This window comes from Halichoerus grypus, chromosome 1 (assembly GCF_964656455.1).
Source record: "Halichoerus grypus chromosome 1, mHalGry1.hap1.1, whole genome shotgun sequence".
NCBI classification, from domain to species: domain Eukaryota; kingdom Metazoa; phylum Chordata; class Mammalia; order Carnivora; family Phocidae; genus Halichoerus; species Halichoerus grypus.
This window is the reverse complement of record NC_135712.1, coordinates 148536407-148558022: the sequence shown is the minus strand read 5'-3', so window position 1 is coordinate 148558022 and position 21616 is coordinate 148536407. Positions and strand designations below refer to the sequence as shown.

Sequence of the window (21616 nt, the reverse complement as noted above, 5' to 3'; positions counted from 1 at the left end):
TCGTAACCTAGGCATTCATGCCCAGATTTGAGGAAGCATGCCTCGGCTCTGGGAAGCAACTGCTTCCTCGTCTGTACAAGGAGGAAGGCCGCTGACTTGGATCCTCTCTGCTGAGTCTGATGGCCGCCCACACTGCTGAGGAATCCCTTAAAGGGAGTCTCAGGTGAGGTGGGCATCTGGGTGGCACGCCTCTGTCTACCACAGGTGGTGTGCTAACTTGTGTTTGCTCTTTCAGAATTTGGGTGGCAGCTGTGAAGGCAGGAGGCAGAGTTTCAGGCTCGGCTCTCTTCCCGAATTTACTTTGAAACCTTTAAGCCGTTGCCCTCTGTGGGTCTCAGTTTTCACATCTGTTAGGTTGGACCAGTTGGTCTCCATAGTTCTGTGATTGTTTTGTGCTTCACAGGAAGCCCGATGCTGGGGGTGGGGGTGAGTAAAGCTCTGCGATCTCAGCCTATTTCTGTGCATTTGATGGTCTGCCTGCCAGATTCGGAAGGTCTATAAGCAGCGACTGGATGAAGTTGAAATGTTGGAGAGACATATCATTCAGGCCCGAGCACGAGCCCTTGCAGAGAAAGAACGGATCATGCAACTGGCTGAAGTGCATGACTTTGATAACTTCCTCAAGATGCCTCCAGGTGTGTATAATGAACTCCCAACATGCCCTTCACCTGATTCCCCAGCCGTTAATATATTACAGTGTTGGCTCCACGGACCACTCTCGAGTAAGAATGTTTGGAGATCAAATTGCGGATGTGATGTTTCATTACCACAAAACACTAACATGCATGTCTCCAAAACAGGGACTCTCTCCTATGTAACCAGCATACAACCATACAAGCTTAGAAATCAGCATTTGTGCAACACTAACCTCCAATTCACAGATCCCATTCAGATTTCACCAGCTGTCCCACAGTGGCTCTTTCTCTTCTCCGGTCCAAGACTCTGTCTAGGAAGTCATGTTGCATGTGATTGTCAAGACCCATTTTTAGGGGTGCCTGGGTGGCTCAGTCAGTTAAGCATCTGCCTTCGACTCAGGTCATGATCCCAGGATCCTGGAATCAAGTCCCACATCGGGCTCCCTGCTCAGTGGGGAGTCTGCTTCTCCCTCTCCCTCTGCCGGCCGCTCCCCCTGGTTGTGTGCTCTCGATCTCTATCAAATAAATAAAATCTTTTAAAAAAGACCCATTTTTAGAGTCTTCAGTTTGAAAGAATGTCTTGATCTTTTCTTGTCTTTCATGTTCTTTAAGAAAATTTCTTTTCTGGGGCACCAGGGTGGCTCAGTCAGTTAAGTGTCTGACTCTTGATTTGATCATCAGGTCATGATCTCAGGGTTGTGGGATCGAGCCACGTGTCGGGCTCTGTGCTGGGCGAGGAGCCTGCTTGAAATTCTTTTTCTCTTCATCTCCCTCTCTCTCTTTCTCCCCCTCTGCCCCTCCTCTCTCTTTCAACCTCTCAAAAAAATTCTTTTTTATTTGAGTACAATTGACACACAATGTTACATTAGTTTCATGTGTACAACTTAGTGATTTGACAAGTTTATGCATTATGCCATGCTCACCACACGTGTAGGTACCATCTGCCCATACCTCACAATCACAATGTCATTGACTGCATTCCTTATGCTGTGCCTTTTATTTCGGTGACTTTTCATTCCATAATTGTCTTTCATGTTCTTGACAGTTGTGTTTCTCTCCCCCAATTTTTTTATTGTGCCTAAGGATGCATAAAATTTACCATCTTACCTATTTTTAAGTGGACAGTTCAGTGGTATTAAGTACATGCATAATGTTGTATGAACATCACCACCCTCCATCCCCAGAACTCTTTTCATTTTGCAAAACTAAAACTCTGTACCCATTAAGCAATAACTTCCCATACCCTTACCCCAGCCCCTGGCAACCACCATTCTACTTTCTGTCTTTACAACTTTTTTTTTTTTTTTTAAGATTTCATTTATTCATTTGACAGAGAGAGAGAGCAAGCAAGAGCACAGGGAGAAGCAGAGGTAGAAGCAGATTCCCTGCTGAGCAGGGAGCCCGACATGGGGCTCAATCCCAGGACCCTGAGATCATGACCTTAGATGAAGGCAGACACTTAACTGACTAAGCCACCCAGGCGCCCCTGTCTTTACAATTTAGACTACTCAAAGTACCTCATACAAGTAGAATCATACAGTATTTGTCTCTTTGACTGGCTTATTTCACTTAGCTTAATGTCCTTAAGGTTCACCCGTGTTGTAGCCTGTGTCAGAATTTCCTTCCTTTTTAAGACAGAATAGTATTCTGTCATATGTATGTACCACATTTTGCTTACCCATTCATGCACTGACGGTCAGTTGGGCTGCCCCCACATTTTGGCTATCGTGAGGAATGCTCTGAACAGGGGGTACAGATGTCTCTTTGAGACCCTGCTTTCAGTTCTTCTGGGTGTATACCCAAAAGGGGAATTGCTGCATCATATGGTAGTTCTATATTTAATTGAGGAACCACCATACTGTTTCCCACAACGGCTGTATCATTTTCACATTCCCACCAAGAGTGCACCAGGATCTCCATTTCTCCACATCCTTGCCAACACTTGTTATTTTCTGTTTTTTTTTTTTTTTGATAGTAGCTCTTCTAATGAGTGTGAGGTGGTATCTTATTGTAGTTTTGATTTGCATTTCCTTCCTCATTAGTGATATTGAGCATCTTTTTATGGACTTATGGCCATTTGTATATCTTCTTTGGAAAAATGTCCTTTCAAACCCATTTTTTAATCATTTTTAAATTGTTGCCTGTGCCTTGGTGTCATATCAAGGCATATAAGAAATCATTGTCAAGTCCAATGCTGTGAAACTTTTGCCCTATATTTTCTTCTAAGGGTTTATTATTTTAGGTCGTACATTTAGGTCTTTGCTTAAATTTTTTAATTGGAATATAATTAACGTACAGGGTTATATTAGCTTCAGGTGTACAATGTAATGATTCAACAATTCTATACATTACTTAGTGCTCATCATGATAAGTGTACCCCTCCCCTTTTCTTTTGAAATTGAGTTTGTTTTATTGGCTCTAAATAAAATTTTGTGCTTAATGGAACTAGCTTCTACAAATTCTTAAGGAATCTTAATGTACAAGATGTTCCAAAATAGCCAAGACGCATATTTTGTGTTTAGCAAAAGCAAATGGCATTAAGCACCAGTGTGAAGAAAATTCTCCATTACAAAATTGGAAAGCCACCTATGTATCCCGCCAGAGGACTAGCACTTACCTTGCTGTTTGTATCATCAAAGATAATTACACTAAAGCTGGACTCAGCCTCTCCCCACAATTCTTTATACATCCTTGCTCCTTAACCTTGTGGCAGGTGAATTAGGCAGTGATCTCACCATGTTCTCTGAGCCATAAGGAAAGGGAGAGGAGCTGGGGGGAAGCTCAGGAAGGAACATTTGCCTCTGCACTAAAGCTTACTGCTCTGAGTTAAGTAAGCTTCATCCTTATCTTACAGATGAAACTGAGACTCCGCAAGTTTCGCTACCTTGTTCAAGGTCACCCAGCTAGTAAGTGGTGGGAGGTCTTTTAGTCAAAGTGGAATTTATAACTTGGAGTGGCTGATACACCATCCAAATAAAGAAAGATATAGGTTTGAGTTTTTTGGGTAGGGAAGGATATACTTAACATTAGAGCGTCTTCAGTGGTTCTAACCTTGGGGCAGTGCTGTCCTCCTAGGGGGCATGAAGAAATGTTTGGAAGCATCTTTGGTGTGCCAGTAAAGGGCGTGGGTTGTGTTCCTGGCTTTTAGTACTCCATGGGTCAGGGATGCTAAGACATGCTGCAGTGCCTAAGATGGTTCCACATAACAAAATATCTATCCCAAGATGCAAATGGTTTCCTGTTGAGTAACACCATAGGTGCCTCATTAAGTTCATGAGTTAGAAGTGATGAAATTACTTTAACTCCTTGGCATGAAGTCAGACTGAGAGATGCAGTGACTCACGATAAGTGTACTCTTAATCCCTTTCATTTCACTCACCACCCCACCCACCTTCCCTTTGGCAACCATCAGTTTTTTCTCTGTATTTAAGAGTCTGGTTTTTTATTTGTTTTTTTTTTCTTTGCTCATTTGTTTTGTTTCTGAAATTCCACATATGAGTGAAATCAAATGCTTATTGTAGCATTATTTACAAGAGCCAAGATATGGAAGCGCCCAAGTGTCCATCAATAGATGAATGGATAAAGAAGATGTGGTACGTATATGCAATGGAATATTACTCAGCCATAAAAAAGCATGGATCTTGCCATTTGCAACAACATGGATAGACCTAGGGGGTATAATGCTAAGTACAATAAGTCAGAAAGAGAAAGACAAAGATCTTTGACTAACTTTGATATGATGTTTTATATGGTGTTAGATAAAGGTCCAACTTCATTCTTTTGCATGAGGATATCTACTTTCCCCAGCATCTTTTGTTGAAAAGACTGTTCTTTCCTCATTGAATGGTCTTGGTATCCTTGTCAAAAATCATTTGACCATATATGTGAGGGTTTATTTCTGGGCTTTTTATTCTATTCCATTTCTTTATCTGTCTGTCTTTATGCCAGGACCATATTATTTTGATAACCATAGCTTTGCAGTAAGTTTTTTTTGGGGGAGTGGGTTAAGAATTTTTTTAAGAGTTTATTTATTAGAGAGAGAGAGACAGAGATAGTGAGAGAGAGCACGAGCAGGGAGGAGAGGGAGAAGCAGGCTCCCTGCTGAGCAGGGAGCCCAATGTGGGGCTTGATCCCAGGACCCTGGGATCGTGACCTGAGCCGAAGGCAGACATGCATAACTGACTGAGCCACCCAGGCGCCCCTGCAGTAAGTTTTTAAATTAGGAACTGTGAATCCTCTGGTTTTGTTTGTTCTTTTTCAAGATTGTTTTGGCTATCGGGGATTCCTTGAGATTCCATATGAATTTTAGAATGGGTTTTTCTATTTCTGCAAAGAACATCATTGGGATTTTGATAGGGATTGTATTGAATCTGTAGATCACTTTGGGTAGTATTGACATTTTAGTATTAAATCTTCTAATCCATGAGCATGAAATATGTTTGCATTTATTTATGTCATCTTTAATTTCTTTTAGCAATGTTTTGTACTTTTCATTGTAAAAGTCTTTCACCTTTTTAGCTAACTTTTAAGTATTTTATTCTTTTTGATGCTATTTTAAATGGAATTGTTTCCATAATTTCCTTTCCAGATCATTCATTATTGATAGAAATGCAACTGATTTTTGCATGTTGACTTTGTGTCCTGTTATTTTGCTGAAATTCATTTATTCTAACAGGTTTTTTTTTTTTTTGTGGGACTTTTAGGGTTTTCTACATATAAGATCATATCATCTGCAAACACATGAATTTACTTCTTCCTTTCCAATTTGGATTCCTTTTTCTTTTTGCCTAATTGCTCCAGTTAGAACTTCCAGCACTAAGCTGACTAGAAGTAATGAAAGCAGGCATCCTTGCCTTGTTCCTAATCTTAGAGGAAAAGCTTTCAGTCTTTTACCATCGAGTATGATGTTTGCTACTGGTTTTCTATCTGTGGCTTTTATTATGTTAAGGTAGTTTCCTCCGAGTCCTAACTTTTTTAGTGTTTTTATCATGAAAGGGCATTGAATTTTGTTTACTGTTATTTCTGCATCAATTGAGATGATCATATGATTTTTTTCCCTTCACTCCACTAATGTGGTGTATTACACTGATCAGTTTTCATATGTTGAACTACCCTTGCTTTCCAGGAGCAGATCTCACTTGGTCATGGTATATAATCCATTCAATAAGCTACAGGATTCGATTTGCTAGTATTTTGCTGAGGACTTTTGCATTGAGGTTTGTAAGAGATATTGGTCTGTAGTTTTGTTGTTGTTGTTGTTGTTGTTTTTGTAGTGTCTTTGTCTGGCTTTGGTATCAGGGTAATCCTGACCTTATAGAATGTGTAACTCTATTTTTTTTTTTAACTTAAGAAGAGTTGGTATTATTTCTTTAAATGTTTGGTAGAATTCACCAGTGAAACCACCAGGTCCAAAACATTTTTTGGGAGGGGGAGACTTTTGATTACTGATTGAATCTCCTTACTAGTTGTAGGTCAGTTCAGATTTTCTATTTTTTGGGATTTTGTCTTTGTAGGTTTCATATTTCTAGGAATTTGTCCATTTTATCTGCGTTATCCAATTTGTTGGTGTAGAATTGTTTCTAGTACTCTTTTATAATCCTTTTTATTTCTGTGGAATCGGTGGTAACATCCCCACTTTCATGTCTGATTTTAGTCATTTGGGTCTTCTCTTTCTCTTAGTTGATCTAGCTAAAGTTTTGTCAATTTTGTTGATTTTTCTGAAGAACCAACTTTTAGGTTCATTGATTTTCTCTGTTGTTTATCTGTTCTGTATTTATCCGTGCTCTAGTCTTTGTTATTTCCTTCATCTAGCTTTGGGTTTAGTTTTTCTAGTTTCTTAAGTTCTAAAGTTAGATTGCTGACTTGAGATCTTTCTTGTTTTTAAATGTGTTTATAGCTGTAAGTTTCCTCCTTGGCACCACTTTCACCGTGTACTGTAAGTTCTGGTATGTTATGTTCTCGCTTTCATTATTTGTCTCTAAGTAGTTTCTAATTCCAATTTGTCTCTAAGTAGTTTCTAATTCTAATTTCTCTAATTGTAATTGTGATTTCTTCTTTGATCCGTTGGTTGTTTAAAAGTGTGTTGTTTAATTTCCACAATTTGGTGAATTTTCCAGTTTCCTATCATTACTGATTTCTAACTTCATCCCATTGTTGTCAGAGAAGATACTTGTATGATATCTATCCTTTAAAATCTACTGGGGTTCAATTTGTGGCCTTACATATGATTTGGGAAATGTCCCATGTGCACTGGAGAAGAACATTAAGCTGCTCTTGTTAGGCAGTGTTCTGTCTGTTAGATCTACTTGGTCTATTGTGTTCTTCAAGTCCTCTGTTTCATTACCTATTTTGTGTCTGGTTTTTCTATCTGTTATTGTAAAAGGGGTATGGAAGGCTCCAACTAGTATTGTAGAACTGTCTATTTCTCTCCTTAATTCTGTCAATTTTTGCTTCATTATTTTGATGACCTGTCCTTAAGTGTCTAAATATTTATAATTGTTCTATCTTATTGTTATATTGAACCTTTTATTAGTATATAATGTTCTTCTTTGTGTCTTGGAAACTTTTGGTTTTAAAGCCTATTTTGTCTGATATTAGAGTAGCCGCCCTTTTTGGTGTTTTTGCATGGAATACTATCAGTTACTTTTTGGTTACTATTTGCATGGAATCTTTTTTCATCCTTTCACTTACATTCTGTTTGTGTCTTGGATCTAAAGTGAGTCCATTATAGACAGCATAGAGTTGGATCATGTCTTTTTAGCCATTCTACCAACCTGTCCTTTGATTGGGGAGTTTAATCTATTTACATTTACAGTAACTACTGATAAGGAGGGACTTCTGTCATTTTGTTATTTTTTTCTATATGCCTTATAGATCTTTTATTTCTTATTTCCTGCATTACTGTCTTCTTTTGTGTTGGGTCAGTTTTTGTGTGTGTGTCTGTGAAATGTTTAAATTCCTTTTTAATTTCTTTTGTGTATATAAACTGGTTTCTTTGTGATTACCATAGGGATTACATTTAACAACCTAAAGTTATAACACTCTAATTTGAATTTATACCAGTTTAACTTCAGTAACATACAAAAACTCTGCTTCTTTACAGCTCCATCCCCACCCTGTTAGGTTGCTGATGTCACAAAATTACATGTCACAGAATTATATCTTTATGCATTGTGTGCCAGAAACATAAACTAACAATTTTTTTTTTAAGATTTTATTTATTTGAGAGAGAGAGAGAGAGCATGAGCGGGAGAGGGGAGGAGCAGAGGGATCCGCTGAGCAGGGAGCCTGATGCGGGGCTCGATCCCAGGACCCTGAGATCAGGAAATTAAACATTCTTGGGTTACTCTTATTTTGATATTGTTTCAGTTGCACAAGAGTATAGGCACAGGTGATGAGTATAGGCAGAGGTGACATATCTAAGGAAACGTAAGATAGCATGAGCATTTTCAAGTTCATTTCTTAGGATGTAGAACATGGTGGGATATTCTGGTAAAGACTTAAATTTGATAAGCTAGGAAACAACTTTTTATGTGGCTCAGCCCTCTCATCTCTAAAAGGGAAGAGTGTTAAAACTCACTTTTGTGGTTATAGTAAAGATTATATAATGTTAAAAAATAGTGAAGCACTGTTTATGAATACAAAGTTCAAATAAATATGGTTATTGTTGTCCCAGACATGGTTATCTCTCATTGTAAAATGGAGCGCTGAGATAATGATCTAAAAAATTTTGTGATTTTTTAAATTAAAAACTGGATATTTGAATCTAATAATGTGTGAACTCAAGAAATCAGATTCTCCCCCTTCTTGCCATTTTTGTTTATTGGTTTTGTTTTTGTTTTAATTGTAGGCTGTCTGTGCCAAGAGTCAGCCTGAGGTGTACACTTAAGGTCTTCTCAGGTCTTTTCTGAGCTTTTCCCTGGGCATGTGCACTCATGTTCTAATTTTCCCCACATCTGCAGTTGTTTTTGAATGTCCTAGTCTTTAATATCTGGTTCCCAAAAGGGTTTGAAAAAGGAAGGTCAAGGAGAGGAAAAAGGGACCGGGCCCTTTAAATTGCCTACAAGTTAAAAAAAAAAAAAGCCTAGAAGTGTCTTCTGCTGCAGGGGGAGGGGCTTGCATCAGTGGAGGCTGCTGGCCTCTTTGTCTACACCTCTGTGATCAGAAGCGGTAATAGGAAATCAGAGCACAGGTCCCTGGTATTTGGAAGACGGAGTCCTTTTTGCTCACCCAGGCTCCCACAAACTACGCAGGCTGCGCCAGGAACGTGTGCACAGATGCTCGCCTTAGGAGTTGGATGGGGGCTGGGTAGCTGCTACTCTGCTAAGAGTTGGATTGACCTCCAAGTCTTCCCTAGACTCCAGGGTTCCAAACTAGTTACATTAGAGTGCTTCTGCCAGTGCAGTTGTTGCCTAAGTGGGGAGAGGATTTCTGGTGCTTCCTACAGAATCCCCTCTTGATGGTTCCTGGATGGCCTTTCGTTCCATAGGATGGCTCTCCTGTTTCCTTGTGACCAGACTCAGACTCGTTCCGGGCAGCAATACCACAGAAGTGGTGGGGCCCTCTCCTCGCCGCAGCGGTCAGAAGGCACAGGTGTTATTAACCTGGATCACCTGGTCAAGTTGGCATCTGCTGGGGTTTGTCTACATTAAATTCTCCGAATTAAATTATAACTGATGAGTGTTTGTGGAGAGGTAGCCTCAGATTTCACCGATTCTCCTTCTCAAAGCTCCATCACTGCCAGCATTCACGGAAAAGCCTTTATTTCAGTCAGTCACCTCCATTATCAATTTATTTGCTAAAGAAATTGGCTTGTTTTTCCTATAGACTTGTCTGTAGTCTAGATTTTGCTGATTTCAACATTGTGGTGGTGTTTAACCTGTCTTCCTGGTTCCTGTGTTTCCTGCAATTCAGTAATTGGTTCTAGAGACTTTGTAAGGTTTAGGCTCAGTTTTTTTGTGGAGGAAGGGGCAAGACCACTTCATAGGTTGTGCTGTGTGCTGTCTTCAGGAGGTATGTGATGTCTGATGTCTCTCCCTCCGTGATGCTGGTGGCCTTTGCCTGGATCTATTATTTCATTAGGGGTTGTAAATTAGGACAAAATGCTAATGGTACTGGTACTTCCATAAAGAGAAACTTTTCAGCTACTACTGTGATTACCCCAAGGTATGAATGGGCAGGATTAATTCTTTCCCTTTATTTGCCAGTTTTAATTTTTATTATTTTTATTATTTTTTAAATATTTTATTTATTTATTTGACAGAGAGAGAGAGCACAAACAGGGGGCATGGCAGGCAGAGGGGGAGGGAGAAGCAGACTCCCCACTGAGCAGGGAGCCTGATGCGGGGCTCGATCCCAGGACTCTGGGATCATGACCTGAGCCGAAGGCAGACGTTAACCGACTGAGCCACCCAGGTACCCCTATTTGCCAGTTTTTAAAATAATGAGTTCGTTCCCCTAGCATCTTGCAAAGGTGACCAAAGAGGTTTGTTGGTTGATTTTCAGTATCATTATGAACTCATGGATTTCATAACTACAGTTCTATTTATTATCTTTATTAATGCTCAAGTTGTCCCGTCTTTGGCCAATTAGAGCCTTTTCAAGTTCTCTCCTAACTCTTTTGATACAATAGCAGTTGTCTTTGATAACTTCCTTATTTCCTGGAATGGTCAAATGTTCCAGGCTTATCTTATTGCCCCAGACCTGGAATGAGCCATTTCTCCAAGAAGGCCTGGTTCCTTTTATTGTCCCCAAAGACTTTGATCTATCCTCCTGCATCTCTGAAAGTCATCATTTTCCAGTGCAATAGGCAGTGGGGACTGTGCTTTTAGGGTCAGGAGACCCAGCGTATCTGTGGCTCAGAGGGAAGGAGAAGCGGAAGGTGTATTGGCTTGGAAAGGCATTAGACTTACGGGGTCCTACTAGGGACCAGATGCTATGCAGGATGCTTTGTATGGGTTATCCCACTGAACCCTTCCAACAACCTGTGAGGTAGGTTTTCTCTCCATTTTATAGCTGCAGGAAACTGAGAGAAAGGATCAAATGACTTCCCTAAATTCCCACAACACAGAAGGGCTGGGAGCCAGTTTTGGACTTGAGTGAGTCTGCTGTCAGAGCCCGCCTCTCTTCTACCAGGAGCGGGAGGAAGGATTGTTGACCAGACCAGGCAGGGCGTCACACAGGTGTCGGTGACTTCCCGCAGGGCGTGGCTCTGGGCGCGAGGCCCTGGACTTGGTCAGGCCTGCCACCTCGGAGGCTCAGCACAGCAGACAGTGAACATTCAGTTGTATTCCGTATCTCCTATTCCTCCGCCTCCAGAGCAGAGTCGTGTAGCTGCCAGGACCCTCGCTCCATTGTGGATTCGGCAGAGATTGTTGGTAGCAGATTCTCGGGAGCTATTATTGGTTGCCTGTTGTCCCCCGAATCCCGGGAGTCCAACACTGTTCCTAGGATTCTATTGGCTAGAGATCAAGGGGGATGAAATAATTGTTTGGTTGTTTTTAACTGAAAGTGAAATAAAACACTGCGAACTGAGAAACAAACCCGAGTCAGGGGAGTTTTTCAATGACCTTCATTTTGTCTTTTTACCCAAGATAATATTGTTATAATCAGACATTATCTGCCCTGGTTTCTCAGCCTTCTGGTAACGTTTCTCTTTTATTTCAAAAGTAGCAGAAGTAGAGATCTTGATGCAGTTCCACGGACATCCCTCTGGTTCCTGCTTCTGGTTGGGGGAAAAGGGCGAGGTGACCCAAGAAACTTCTTTATACCTTAGATGATTGATGGGGAGGACATGCCTCAAACTTTTCTTATTTGAGGCACAGAGGCAGCCTTTCTCTGTTTGCTAATACAAATGTCACAGAGTGGGGGCGCCTGGGTGGCTCAGTCGTTAAGCGTCTGCCTTCGGCTCAGGTCATGATCCCAGGGTCCTGGGATCGAGTCCCGCATCGGGCTCTCTGTTCAGCGGGGAGCCTGCTTCTCCCTCTCTCACTCCCCCTGCTTGTGTTCCCTCTCTCACTGTCTCTCTCTGTCAAATAAATAAATAAAATCTTTAAAAAAAAAAAACAAACAAATGTCACAAAGTGGAAAACATATGTAAATTCTCCAGACAGAGGGGGAAGATCAAACATTTTGTGCTTTCATTCCCTTCTGTTGCTGATAAATTGTCCACATTATCTCTTGGGGAGTGGAACAGAGCCAGGTGCAGGAGCATAGGGTCGGTGCAGGAAGCCCACTCTTCCCGGGTGGAGGAGGATGCTCACAAGGCCAGTGAGGGGTGTTCCAGATCGGACATGGAGAGAGACTTTCCAAAGAGCTGACACACAACCTGCCCCCTGCTTCTGCAGACGTAACACCTAACTGTCCACAGCCTGGGGGAGGACTGCGGAGACAAGGGTATCAGAAGAGAGAGGCTACATCTTCTCACGTGGCCCCTGCCCTTTGTGTGGAAGTTTTATCTTGTAATATTTCAAATAGGCCGTCACCAAAGTCCTTGGGAACTGGGCTGGAACAGAACTTGGCGTTCCTGCCACCCCCTGCTGAGGTCTCTGTATTGCAAAGGAGAGGCGAGGCATTTCCCAGAATGCAACTTTTCCCCATGGTTCCATGTTAGGCTCTTGGTGAGTTTTGGAGGAGGAGGAGGTCACTATTCTCCAGAAGCAGTAGCAGGCAGATGACTGAGCAGCTCTGAGTTTCACAGCAGCTTCCAGATAACTTCTTGAGAAGCCCCTCCCTCAGTGCTGCTGTCTTAAGTTGGTAGTGATAGTCTCCCTGACCTTCGATCTCCCATTCCATAGTCCCCTGCATTCAGCCCCTTTATGTGTGACATACAGAGAGTGATTTCTGTTTTCCTCACTGAACCCTGACTATAACAGGAACTAAGCCAAACCTTGAAATTCCTAAATTAATAAATATCATGGGAGAAACATTTATTCTTCGCTTGTCTCACCCTTGGTTATAGGAAACCTCCGAAGGGCAAGACCATGTTGGTTAATGGAGCAAGCAACGAAGTTTGAAAACTTCCTGAGTCTTCCATTCATCTTATTTATTCCTGAATTTTTATCAAAGTGTTAATATTCATGGTTTAAAAAAAATCAAATAGTTTAGAAAAGCTTCTAATGAAATATAAAAAGCCTCTACCCATGCATGTCATTATAAAGTTGTCCAAACCCATAGATCTCCAACACCAAGAGTGAACTGTAATGTAAAGTATGGACTCTGTATGATAACAGTGTGTCAGTGTGGGATCATCAGTTGGAACAGATGTACCACTCTGGTGGGGTGTGTTGATGGTGGGGGTGGCTGTGCATGTGTGGGGCCAGGGGCTCCATGGGACATCTCCATTCCACCCAATTTTTCCACGAACCGAAAAGTGCTCTAAAAAATAAAGTCTAGGGACGCCTGAGTGGCTCAGTCGGTTAAACGTCTGCCTTTGGCTCAGGTCGTGATCCCAGAGTCCTGGGATCGAGTCCTGCATCGGGCTCCTTGCTCAGCAGGGAGCCTGCTTCTCCGTCTGCCTGCCTCCCCCTGCTTGTGCTCATTCTCTCTCTGTCTCTCTGACAAAGAAATAAGTAAAATCTTTTAAAAAAGTAATAAAATAAAATAAAAAATAAAGTCTATTGAAAAAAATCCTCCATGTCACCTCTCCCAATCTCAGCCCACCTGCCAAAGGTAGCCATTTTTAGCTTTACTTCTTCTGGATACCTCTAAATAATATGTCTCTCCTATTTTTTTCTTGGCTCATAAGCCATGGATATTAATGACTGACTTATCACTCTATTAAAGGAGATTTTCTCTCTCATGTGTCAGTGGATCTGTTGGGGGTTGGCTGATACACCTGGGCTTGGCTGGCTAGACCAGCTTTAAGCTGTGGGCCCAGCTGAACTTGCCTCCTTGTTACAAATTAGGCTCAAGTCTGCTCCACATGGATTCATGCTGGAGTCCAAGATAAAGAGGCAGGAACTCTTCTCAGGGGCAGGGAAGTTCTCTCACGAGGATGGCAAAGGCGCAAGAGAGAAGGCTCAGCTGTGCAAACCCCTGCCAACATCTCACTGGCCAAAGCACATCACATGGCCAAAGTCAAGGGCAAAGGAGTGCACTCTGTCTCTAGTAGAAGGAACTGCAAAGTCATATGGCAAAGGGTGTGGATACAGAGAAGGGTGAAGGATTGGGGCCATTTCTTTAATCTACCATACTGTCCTTAATTATATTTTATTAATAGACCTTTCCTTGAGTCACACAGTATTTTAGCTCAAATAAGACCACAGCACAGCCCTGACTAATGGTTGGCCTCTGTGAAGTGGCTGGTCAACATTTGCTGATTAATTTCTGAAATCTCGAAATGACCACATGCATGTCATTATAAATTTGTTCTTGGTCCTTGGCAAGAATTTTGTAAGATGGTTTAGATTTGGAGGATGAAAAAGTTTGGGGTGCAGGTTCTTTAACGTCAGTTTGGCTTCAAACACCTTTGTCCTTCCCTTCTGTGTAGCAAAGACTGTGTTCAGATGGTGTGTAGACAGTGAGTTGCTACAGAAACACCATTTGATCTGCCCGGATGATTACTACAGTGACAGAGTGCCATTTTGCTCTGCACCTAAAGGTAAGGCTTCTGTCTCTGCTGGGGCCTCTGCTCTCATTCTCGGGAAGTTCTTTAGGAACGCGACCACTCTGGCCACCTTTGCTGCCATTTCCTCATTGATTTTTTTCCCCTTTTGTTTAATTTTGATAGTGACTCTTAGGAGGGTCAGGTCTAAGCATGCCACTTCCTCTCTGACTCCCTAACACCTGCAAGACAAAAGTCTCAACTCCTCCACGTGGAATTTGCGCCCTTGTCAGCTGTTCAACACCAAGAGAGATGAAAATGCTTAGAAAAGTAGTTGAATGACCCAAGGGAGGGAGGGACTGAAGACAGATAAGGGAGCAATTTCCTGCTGCAGCCAGAACATGGACCGTGGGGTTCTTCCATACCCCACGGAGGAAAAGAGCAACTGTACCTTCTTTGAGTTTGGTGGGAAGACTGGATAGGGAGGCAGAGAAGGATGTGTATTCGTATGTGTGATGTCGGGCCAGTTTCCTGTGATGCAGGAGGCAGGATCTTCTGAGAGTGAGTGGGGTGGGAGCTGGATTGTGGGTTTAAGCAGGGAGGTAGACTTTTGGCAGAGTCTGTATAGATAGGGAGAAGTTGCTCTGTGGATCCATTGGGCACATATCCGGATGGCCCGTGGTGCCAGGTTTGGAAGATGAGCTCTCCAGGCACCCCAGTCAGTGGGACTTTGATGACCTCTGAGGCTTTGGAGCTAAGAAGGCATTTGGAGTGGGAAGACTGGGCTCTAGAGAATTGAGGGTGCTCAGGAGAACAGAGTTCCATTGACAGCCTGAGCTGTGTAGAGAGGGCAGGCCAGAGAGGGGGAGCAGAAGTAAGCGTCGCGTGATACTAAGCCACTTAATAGTGCGAAGTTAGTTGGGAATTCACCATCTTATGCAGATAAGTGAGGATAGAGTTAACATGCATTGAGGATTTACCAGGTATTGTACTGGTACCAGTTCTTGCTAGCAATGGGTGTTCTCCTTTAACCTTCTGGGGATGATCTTAGAGGTGTAAAAAGCTAATACAAACTTTGATTCCTCACGTGAGCTTTTTGAAAAGCAAATTTACATATGGGGAGTGCGTGAGACAGACAGACAGTAGTCTACTCATGTTCTTTGACCATGGTCGACAATCAAACAAATGTGTAACACTCTAGTCCTAAGTCTCGAGTACATAGAATAAGTTCCAGGAGTACTTTATACGTTAAAGAGCAGTTACGTCTAGTGTAGTGAATGTGACAGTTGAAGGGAAAGTATCAAGCTAACTGTGGTCTTGGTGGTTTTATAGTCATCTTGGAAACGGCCACTTGAGCCTGTGGCAGCTCAGTTTGATTCCTTGCTGCCATAGGAGTCTCCGTCCCCGGATGTTCAAAACTCACGTTCAGTTGTGAGAAGCGGTCCGTCCCCAAGAAGCCCCTGACCAAGAAGCTTGAGGCTTCCTGCAAGAAGACGCTCACTAAGTCTCAAGACGAGTTAGACTACACTGTGGACAGCCTGCCGGGGGACTTGTGTCCGAAGGCCAAGCGCAAGGCCGTCAAGGTTGGTGTGGAAGCCCGTGCTCGGTGGTGTGTGGGGACAGTGGGCACAGGGAGCCATCGAGGGGAAGGAGTTCCCGGTGACACAGGAAGTTGCGGGTCTGCAGCGAAATAGGAGAGATTGCGTTGCTTACCGGGGGGTCATGCAGTTGGCCCAGTGTCAGCACACACAGTCCCCCGGCCTGTCATGGACTCTATTTATTTGTGTTTCAAAGAAGGCAGGTCCACCCAAGAATAAAAAGTGGATGAGCCACTTACACGTGCCTCAGAGAGAACTGGAGCGACTTCTGCTTGCCAGAATGGAGAGTCGGAACCACTTCCTAAAAAACCCTCGGTTTTTCCCTCCTAACACTCCCTACGGAGGCAAGTCTCTTCTCTTTCCTCCGAAGAAGCCAGTACTGACAGATTTCCAGGGTGGAGATTTGAAGCAGAGGTGGGTCTTTCCCTGTTTTGGATTTATCAGAAAGTTGGACGTGTGGGAGTAAACCCAGAAGGTCCTGGGTCTGGTCTGGACTTTTTGGGGAGGAGGGGAGAATGGGATGTCAGTATCAGAACAGAGCAGGTCTTCAGGGCTCCCCACAGACCTGGCCTTTGGACATCCCCCAGAAGCCTGGGTTTGTGTTTTTCTGACCTGCCGGGGTTTTGAGGGATCGGGGGTTAGTGCTGGTCCCCTGCTTTCATCTGAACAGTCTTGGTCTGTAGCCGTGTTCTCTTCCCTTGCACTCATATGTCTTGGAATATGACCCTAAAAATAAAAATATTTAAAATTTGATTAATTGCAAATAATACATATAAATTGTGATTTTTTTTCAGAGTGCCTTTGGCTTATTTTATTAATTGTCCTTGTGAAGGGAATGAATGGTTTCATGGGTTCATAGTTTCAGGGGACTTAAAACGATTAACACTTATTAGTCAAATGATATCTTTTTTATTAAGAAAAATTGGACTAATATATGCAAAGAAACACAGCACCTATATAAAAAACCCAGTCAGGATACTGGTGTGGAAGCTTCCAGAGTGGAAGCTTCCTATATGCATATTGAAAATGAACCACACAGCTGCACATATCTTCACGAAGATTCTATCATACGGTAAAATTATTTTGTTGCCTGCTTTAACAATAGGAACAAAACCCAATAAATGACATATTGTGATTATCTTTGGCAGTTTGGGTGTATTTATTTTGCACAAATCACATGGGTGAAACTAACAGCCTTTCTCCCCTCATTTGCCCTCTCACAGTTGTGCTGATACTCCAGTGTTTCTAGCTAAACCATCAATCGGATTTTTCACAGATTATGAAATTGGGCCAGTTTATGAGGTAAAAATCTTATTTCTTTCCAGCTCCCCCTTCATCAGCTTCCTTATGTTTTGAAGTCATTCATGGAATTAAAGCCATATACAAAATTAGAGAAAAGACTGTAATAAACCCTTGTGTGCCCATCACCCACCTTCAGTAATTATCTGCTTTCTGCAAATCTGGTTTCATATATCACTCCCACAACTTCTTTGTGTGTGGGTCTATGTACACGTGCATGCACTGCAAGTGTTTTAAGGAAAAGCCTAGACATTGGGTCATTCTTTAGTTAATACTTCAGTATGTATCTCTAACAGGTAAGCACTTTTACAAAATAACCATTAGCGGGATGCCTGGGTGGCTCAGTCAGATCAGGTTGTGATTCCAGGGTCCTGGGATCCAGTCCCGCATCGGGTTCCCTGCTCTGCAGGGAGTCTGCTTCTCCCTCTGCCTGCCACTCTCTCTCTCTGGCAAATAAATAAATAAAAATCTTAAAAAAAAACTAACCATGATCACACCCAGGAATATTAACATTAATTAACATTAATTAATATTAACTAATATTGATCCACGTCTGATTTTCCTCCATTTGTTAAAAAAAAGTCTACGTTTGATTTGTTTACGTTTGATTTATTTGAGTCGGAATTCAAACACTGCATTTGGTTAAAATATCTCTTTTTTTCTACTTTAGTGGGTAATAACTCCTCTACCCCCTGCTAGTTTTTCCCCCAAAGTGACTGTTTATGCTGCCGTATGCAGTGAGTGAGATTTCTGGTTGTTCCACATCTTCACCAAGACTCAGTCTTTTTCATTTTGACCATTCTGAAAGGTATCAGAGATCACCCATTGAGCACATTTTCATGGGTCTGTTGGCCATTTGAATATCATCTTTTGTGAACTGTTGGTTAATACCCATTTTTTCTATTGGGTTATCTCTGTCTTTTCTTTACTGATTGATAGAATTTTTACTCATATAATAGATTTGAGTTCTTTTTCTTGTTATTTGTATTATAAATATCTACTCCCAGAGTTTGCCTTTTCATTTTTTTCTTTTATGGAGGTAGAGCTGACACACACTGTTATGTTAGTTTCAGGTGTACGACATAGTGATTCAACAATTCTGTGTCTTATGCTGTGCTCACCACAAGTGTAGCTGCCATCGGTCACCATACAGCACGTATATTATAGTGCCATTGATTGTGGGCCCTGTGCTGTGCCTTTCGTCCCCCTAACTTATACATTCCGTAAGTGGAAGCCCATTCCATCCCTTCCCCTTCACCCATTTTGCCCCTCCCCATTTCCTCTCCCTGCTATGAATGAACCATCAGTTCATTCTTGGTATTTATAGGTCTGATTCTGGTTTTTTTGTTTGTTTGTTCATTTGTTTTTAAGGTTCCACATTTAAGTGAAATCATACAATATTTGTCTTTGTCTGACTTATTTCACTTAGCGTAATACCCTCTGGGTCCATCTGTGTTGTCACAAATGGCAAGATTTCATTCTTTTTTTTTTTTATTAACATATAATGTATTATTTATTTCAGGGGTACAGGTCTGTGATTCATCAGTCTTACATAATTCATAGCGCTCACCATAGCACATACCCTCCTCAATGTCCATCACCCAGCCACCCCATTCCTCCCATCCGCCTCCACTCCAGCAACCCTCAGTTTGTTTCCTGAGATTAAGAGTCTCTTATGGTTTGTCTCCCTCTCTGCTTTCGTCTTGTTTCATTTTTCCCTCCCTTCCCCTGTGATCCTCTGTCTTGTTTCTCAAATTCCACATATCAGTGAGATCATATGATAATTGTCTTTCTCTGATTGAGTTATTTCACTTAGCATAATACCCTCTAGTTCCATCCATCATTGCAAATGGCAAAATTTCATTTTTTGATGGCTGCATAATATTCCATTGTATACATATACCATATCTTCTTTATTCATTCATCTGTTGATGGACATCTAGACTCTTTCCATAGTTTGGCTATTGTGGACATTGCTGCTATAAACATTGGGGTGCAGGTGCCCCTTCGGATCACTACATATTTATCTTTGGGGTAAATACCCAGTAGTGCAATTGCTGGGTTGTAGGGTAGCTCTATTTTCAACTTTTTGAGGAACCTCCATACTGTTTTCCAGAGTGGCTGCACCAGCTTGCATTCCCACCAACAGTGTAGATTTCATTCTTTTTTATGGCTCAGTAATATTCCATTGTATGTATGTACCATATTTTCTTTATTCATCTACTAGTGGACATTTAAGTTACTTCCATGTCTTGGCTATTGTAAATAATGCTGTAATAAAACCAGGGGTGTATACATCTTTTCAAATTAGTGTTTTCATTTTCTCTGGGTAAATATCCAGTAGTGGAATTACTGGATCATAGGGTAGTTCTATTTTTAATTTTTTGAGGAACTTCCATTCCGGCTTTCACAGTGGCTGCACCAATTTACATTCCCACCAACCAAAAGTGCATGAGGGTTCCTTTTTTTCCATATCCTCACCAACACTTGTTGTTTCTTGTGTTGTTAATTTTAGCCATTCTGATAGGTATGAGGTGATATCTCATTGTGGTTTCGATTTGCATTTCCTTGATGACAAATGATGCTGAGCATCTTTTCATGTGTCTGTTGGCCATTTGGATGTCTTCTTTGGAAAAATGTCTGTTCAGGTCCTCTGCCCATTTTTTAATTGGATTATTTGTTTGAGTTTTTTGTTTGTTTTTGCTGTTGACTTGTATAAGTTCTTTATATATTTTGGATACTAACCCCTTATCAGATACATCATTGGCAAATATCTTCTCTTATTCAGTAGGTTGCCTTTTCATTTTGTTGATGGTTTCCTTCACTGTGCAAAAGCTTTTTATTTGGATGCAGTCCCAATCATTTATTTTTGCTTTTGTATCCCTTTTCTGAGGAGACTATCTAGATAAAAGTTGCTAAGGCTAATGGCAAAGAAATTGCTGCCTATTTTTCTTTAGGAATTTTATGATTTCAGGTCTCACATTTAATCCATTTTGAGTTTAGTTTTGTGTATGGTGTTAGAAAGTGGTCCAGTTTAATCTTTTGCATGTACCTGTCCAGTTTTCCCAGCACCATTTATTGAAGAGACTGTCCTTTCCCTCATTGTATATTCTTGCCTCCTTTGTCACAGGTTCATTGACCATATAAGCGTTGGTGTATTTCTGGGCTCTCTATTCTGTTCTGTTGATCTATGTGTCTGTATTTGTGCCAGCACCATACTGTTTTCATTATTATAGCTCTCTAGTGTATCTTGAAATCTGGGATTGTAATACCTCCAGCTTTGTTCTTCTTTCACAAGATTGCTTTGGCTATTCAGGGTCTTTTGTGGCTCCATACAAATTTTAGGATTATTTGTTCTAGTTATGTGAAAAATGCTGTTGGTGTTTTGATAGGGATTGCATTGAATCTGTAGATTGCTTTGGGCAGTATGGATGTTTTAATAATATTAATTCTTGGGGCGCCTGGGTGGCTCAGTCATTAAGCGTCTGCCTTCGGCTCAGGTCATAATCCCGGGGTCCTGGGATCGAGCCCCGCATCGGGCTCCCTGCTCCACGGGAAGCCTGCTTCTCCCTCTCCCACTCCCCCTGCTTGTGTTCCCTCTCTCGCTGTGTCTCTCTCTGTCAAATAAATAAAATCTTTAAAAAAAAAAAAAAATATTAATTCTTCTAATCCATGAGCATGGATTATCTTTCCATTTGTTTGTGTCATCTTCAGTTTCTTTCATCAGTGTGTTACAGTTTTAGAGGTCTTTCATCTCTTGGGTTAAGTTTATTCCTAGTTATTTTATTCTTTTTGGTGCAATTGTAAATGAAATTGTTAATTTCTCTTTCTGCAACTTCGTTATTAATTACAGAAATTCAACATATTTTTGTGTATTACTTTTGTATCCTGCAACTTTACAGAATTCATTTATTCTAATAGTTTTTTGGTGGAGTCTTTAGGGTTTTCTATATATAGTATCATGTCATCTGCAAATAGCGACAGTTTTACTACTTCTTTCTTATCAGTTTGGATCCCTTTTATTTTTCATCTATTGCTGTGTCTAGGACTTCCAGTACCATGTTGAATAAAAGTAGTGAGAGTGGACATCCTTGTCTTGTTCCTGATCTTAGAGGGAAAGCTCTGTTTTTCACCATTATATATGATTTTAGTTGTGGGTTTGTCATATGTGACCTTTATTATGTTGAGGTATGTTCCCTTTAAACTCAATGTTTTTAGAGGTTTTCTTTTTTTATCATGAATAGGTGTTGAATTTTGTCAAATGCTTTTTCTGCATTTATTGAAATGCTTCTGTAGTTTTTATCCTTCATCTTGTTAATGTGGTGTATCCCATTGATGGATTTTCCGATGTTGAACCATCCTTGTATTCCCAGAATAAGTCCTACTTGATTGTGTGAATGATACTTTTAATATATTTTTGGATTTGGTTTGCTAATATTTTGTTGAGGATTTTTGCATCTGAGTTCATCAGGGATATTGACCTGTGGTTTTCTTTTTTTATAGCATCTTGGTCTGGTTTTGGTTCAGAGTAATGCTGGCCT

The 21616-nt window shown here is 41.3% G+C and overlaps 1 protein-coding gene across 11 annotated transcripts in view; it reads left to right on the top strand.

The window, feature by feature from the left end:
- DLEC1 (DLEC1 cilia and flagella associated protein) overlaps positions 1-21616 on the top strand; it is a 73227-nt gene that overhangs the window by 1356 nt on the left and 50255 nt on the right. For 9 of the 11 annotated variants that reach the window (XM_078073585.1, XM_078073588.1, XM_078073549.1 and 6 more), the window contains exons 2-6: positions 485-635; positions 14125-14235; positions 15571-15761; positions 15973-16190; positions 17000-17078. In XM_078073585.1, coding sequence (XP_077929711.1) covers positions 485-635; positions 14125-14235; positions 15571-15761; positions 15973-16190; positions 17000-17078 — 750 coding nt within the window. The remainder of the gene's footprint in view (positions 1-484; positions 636-14124; positions 14236-15570; positions 15762-15972; positions 16191-16999; positions 17079-21616) is intronic. The other 2 variants (XM_036094190.2, XM_036094193.2) reach the window with 2 other exon arrangements.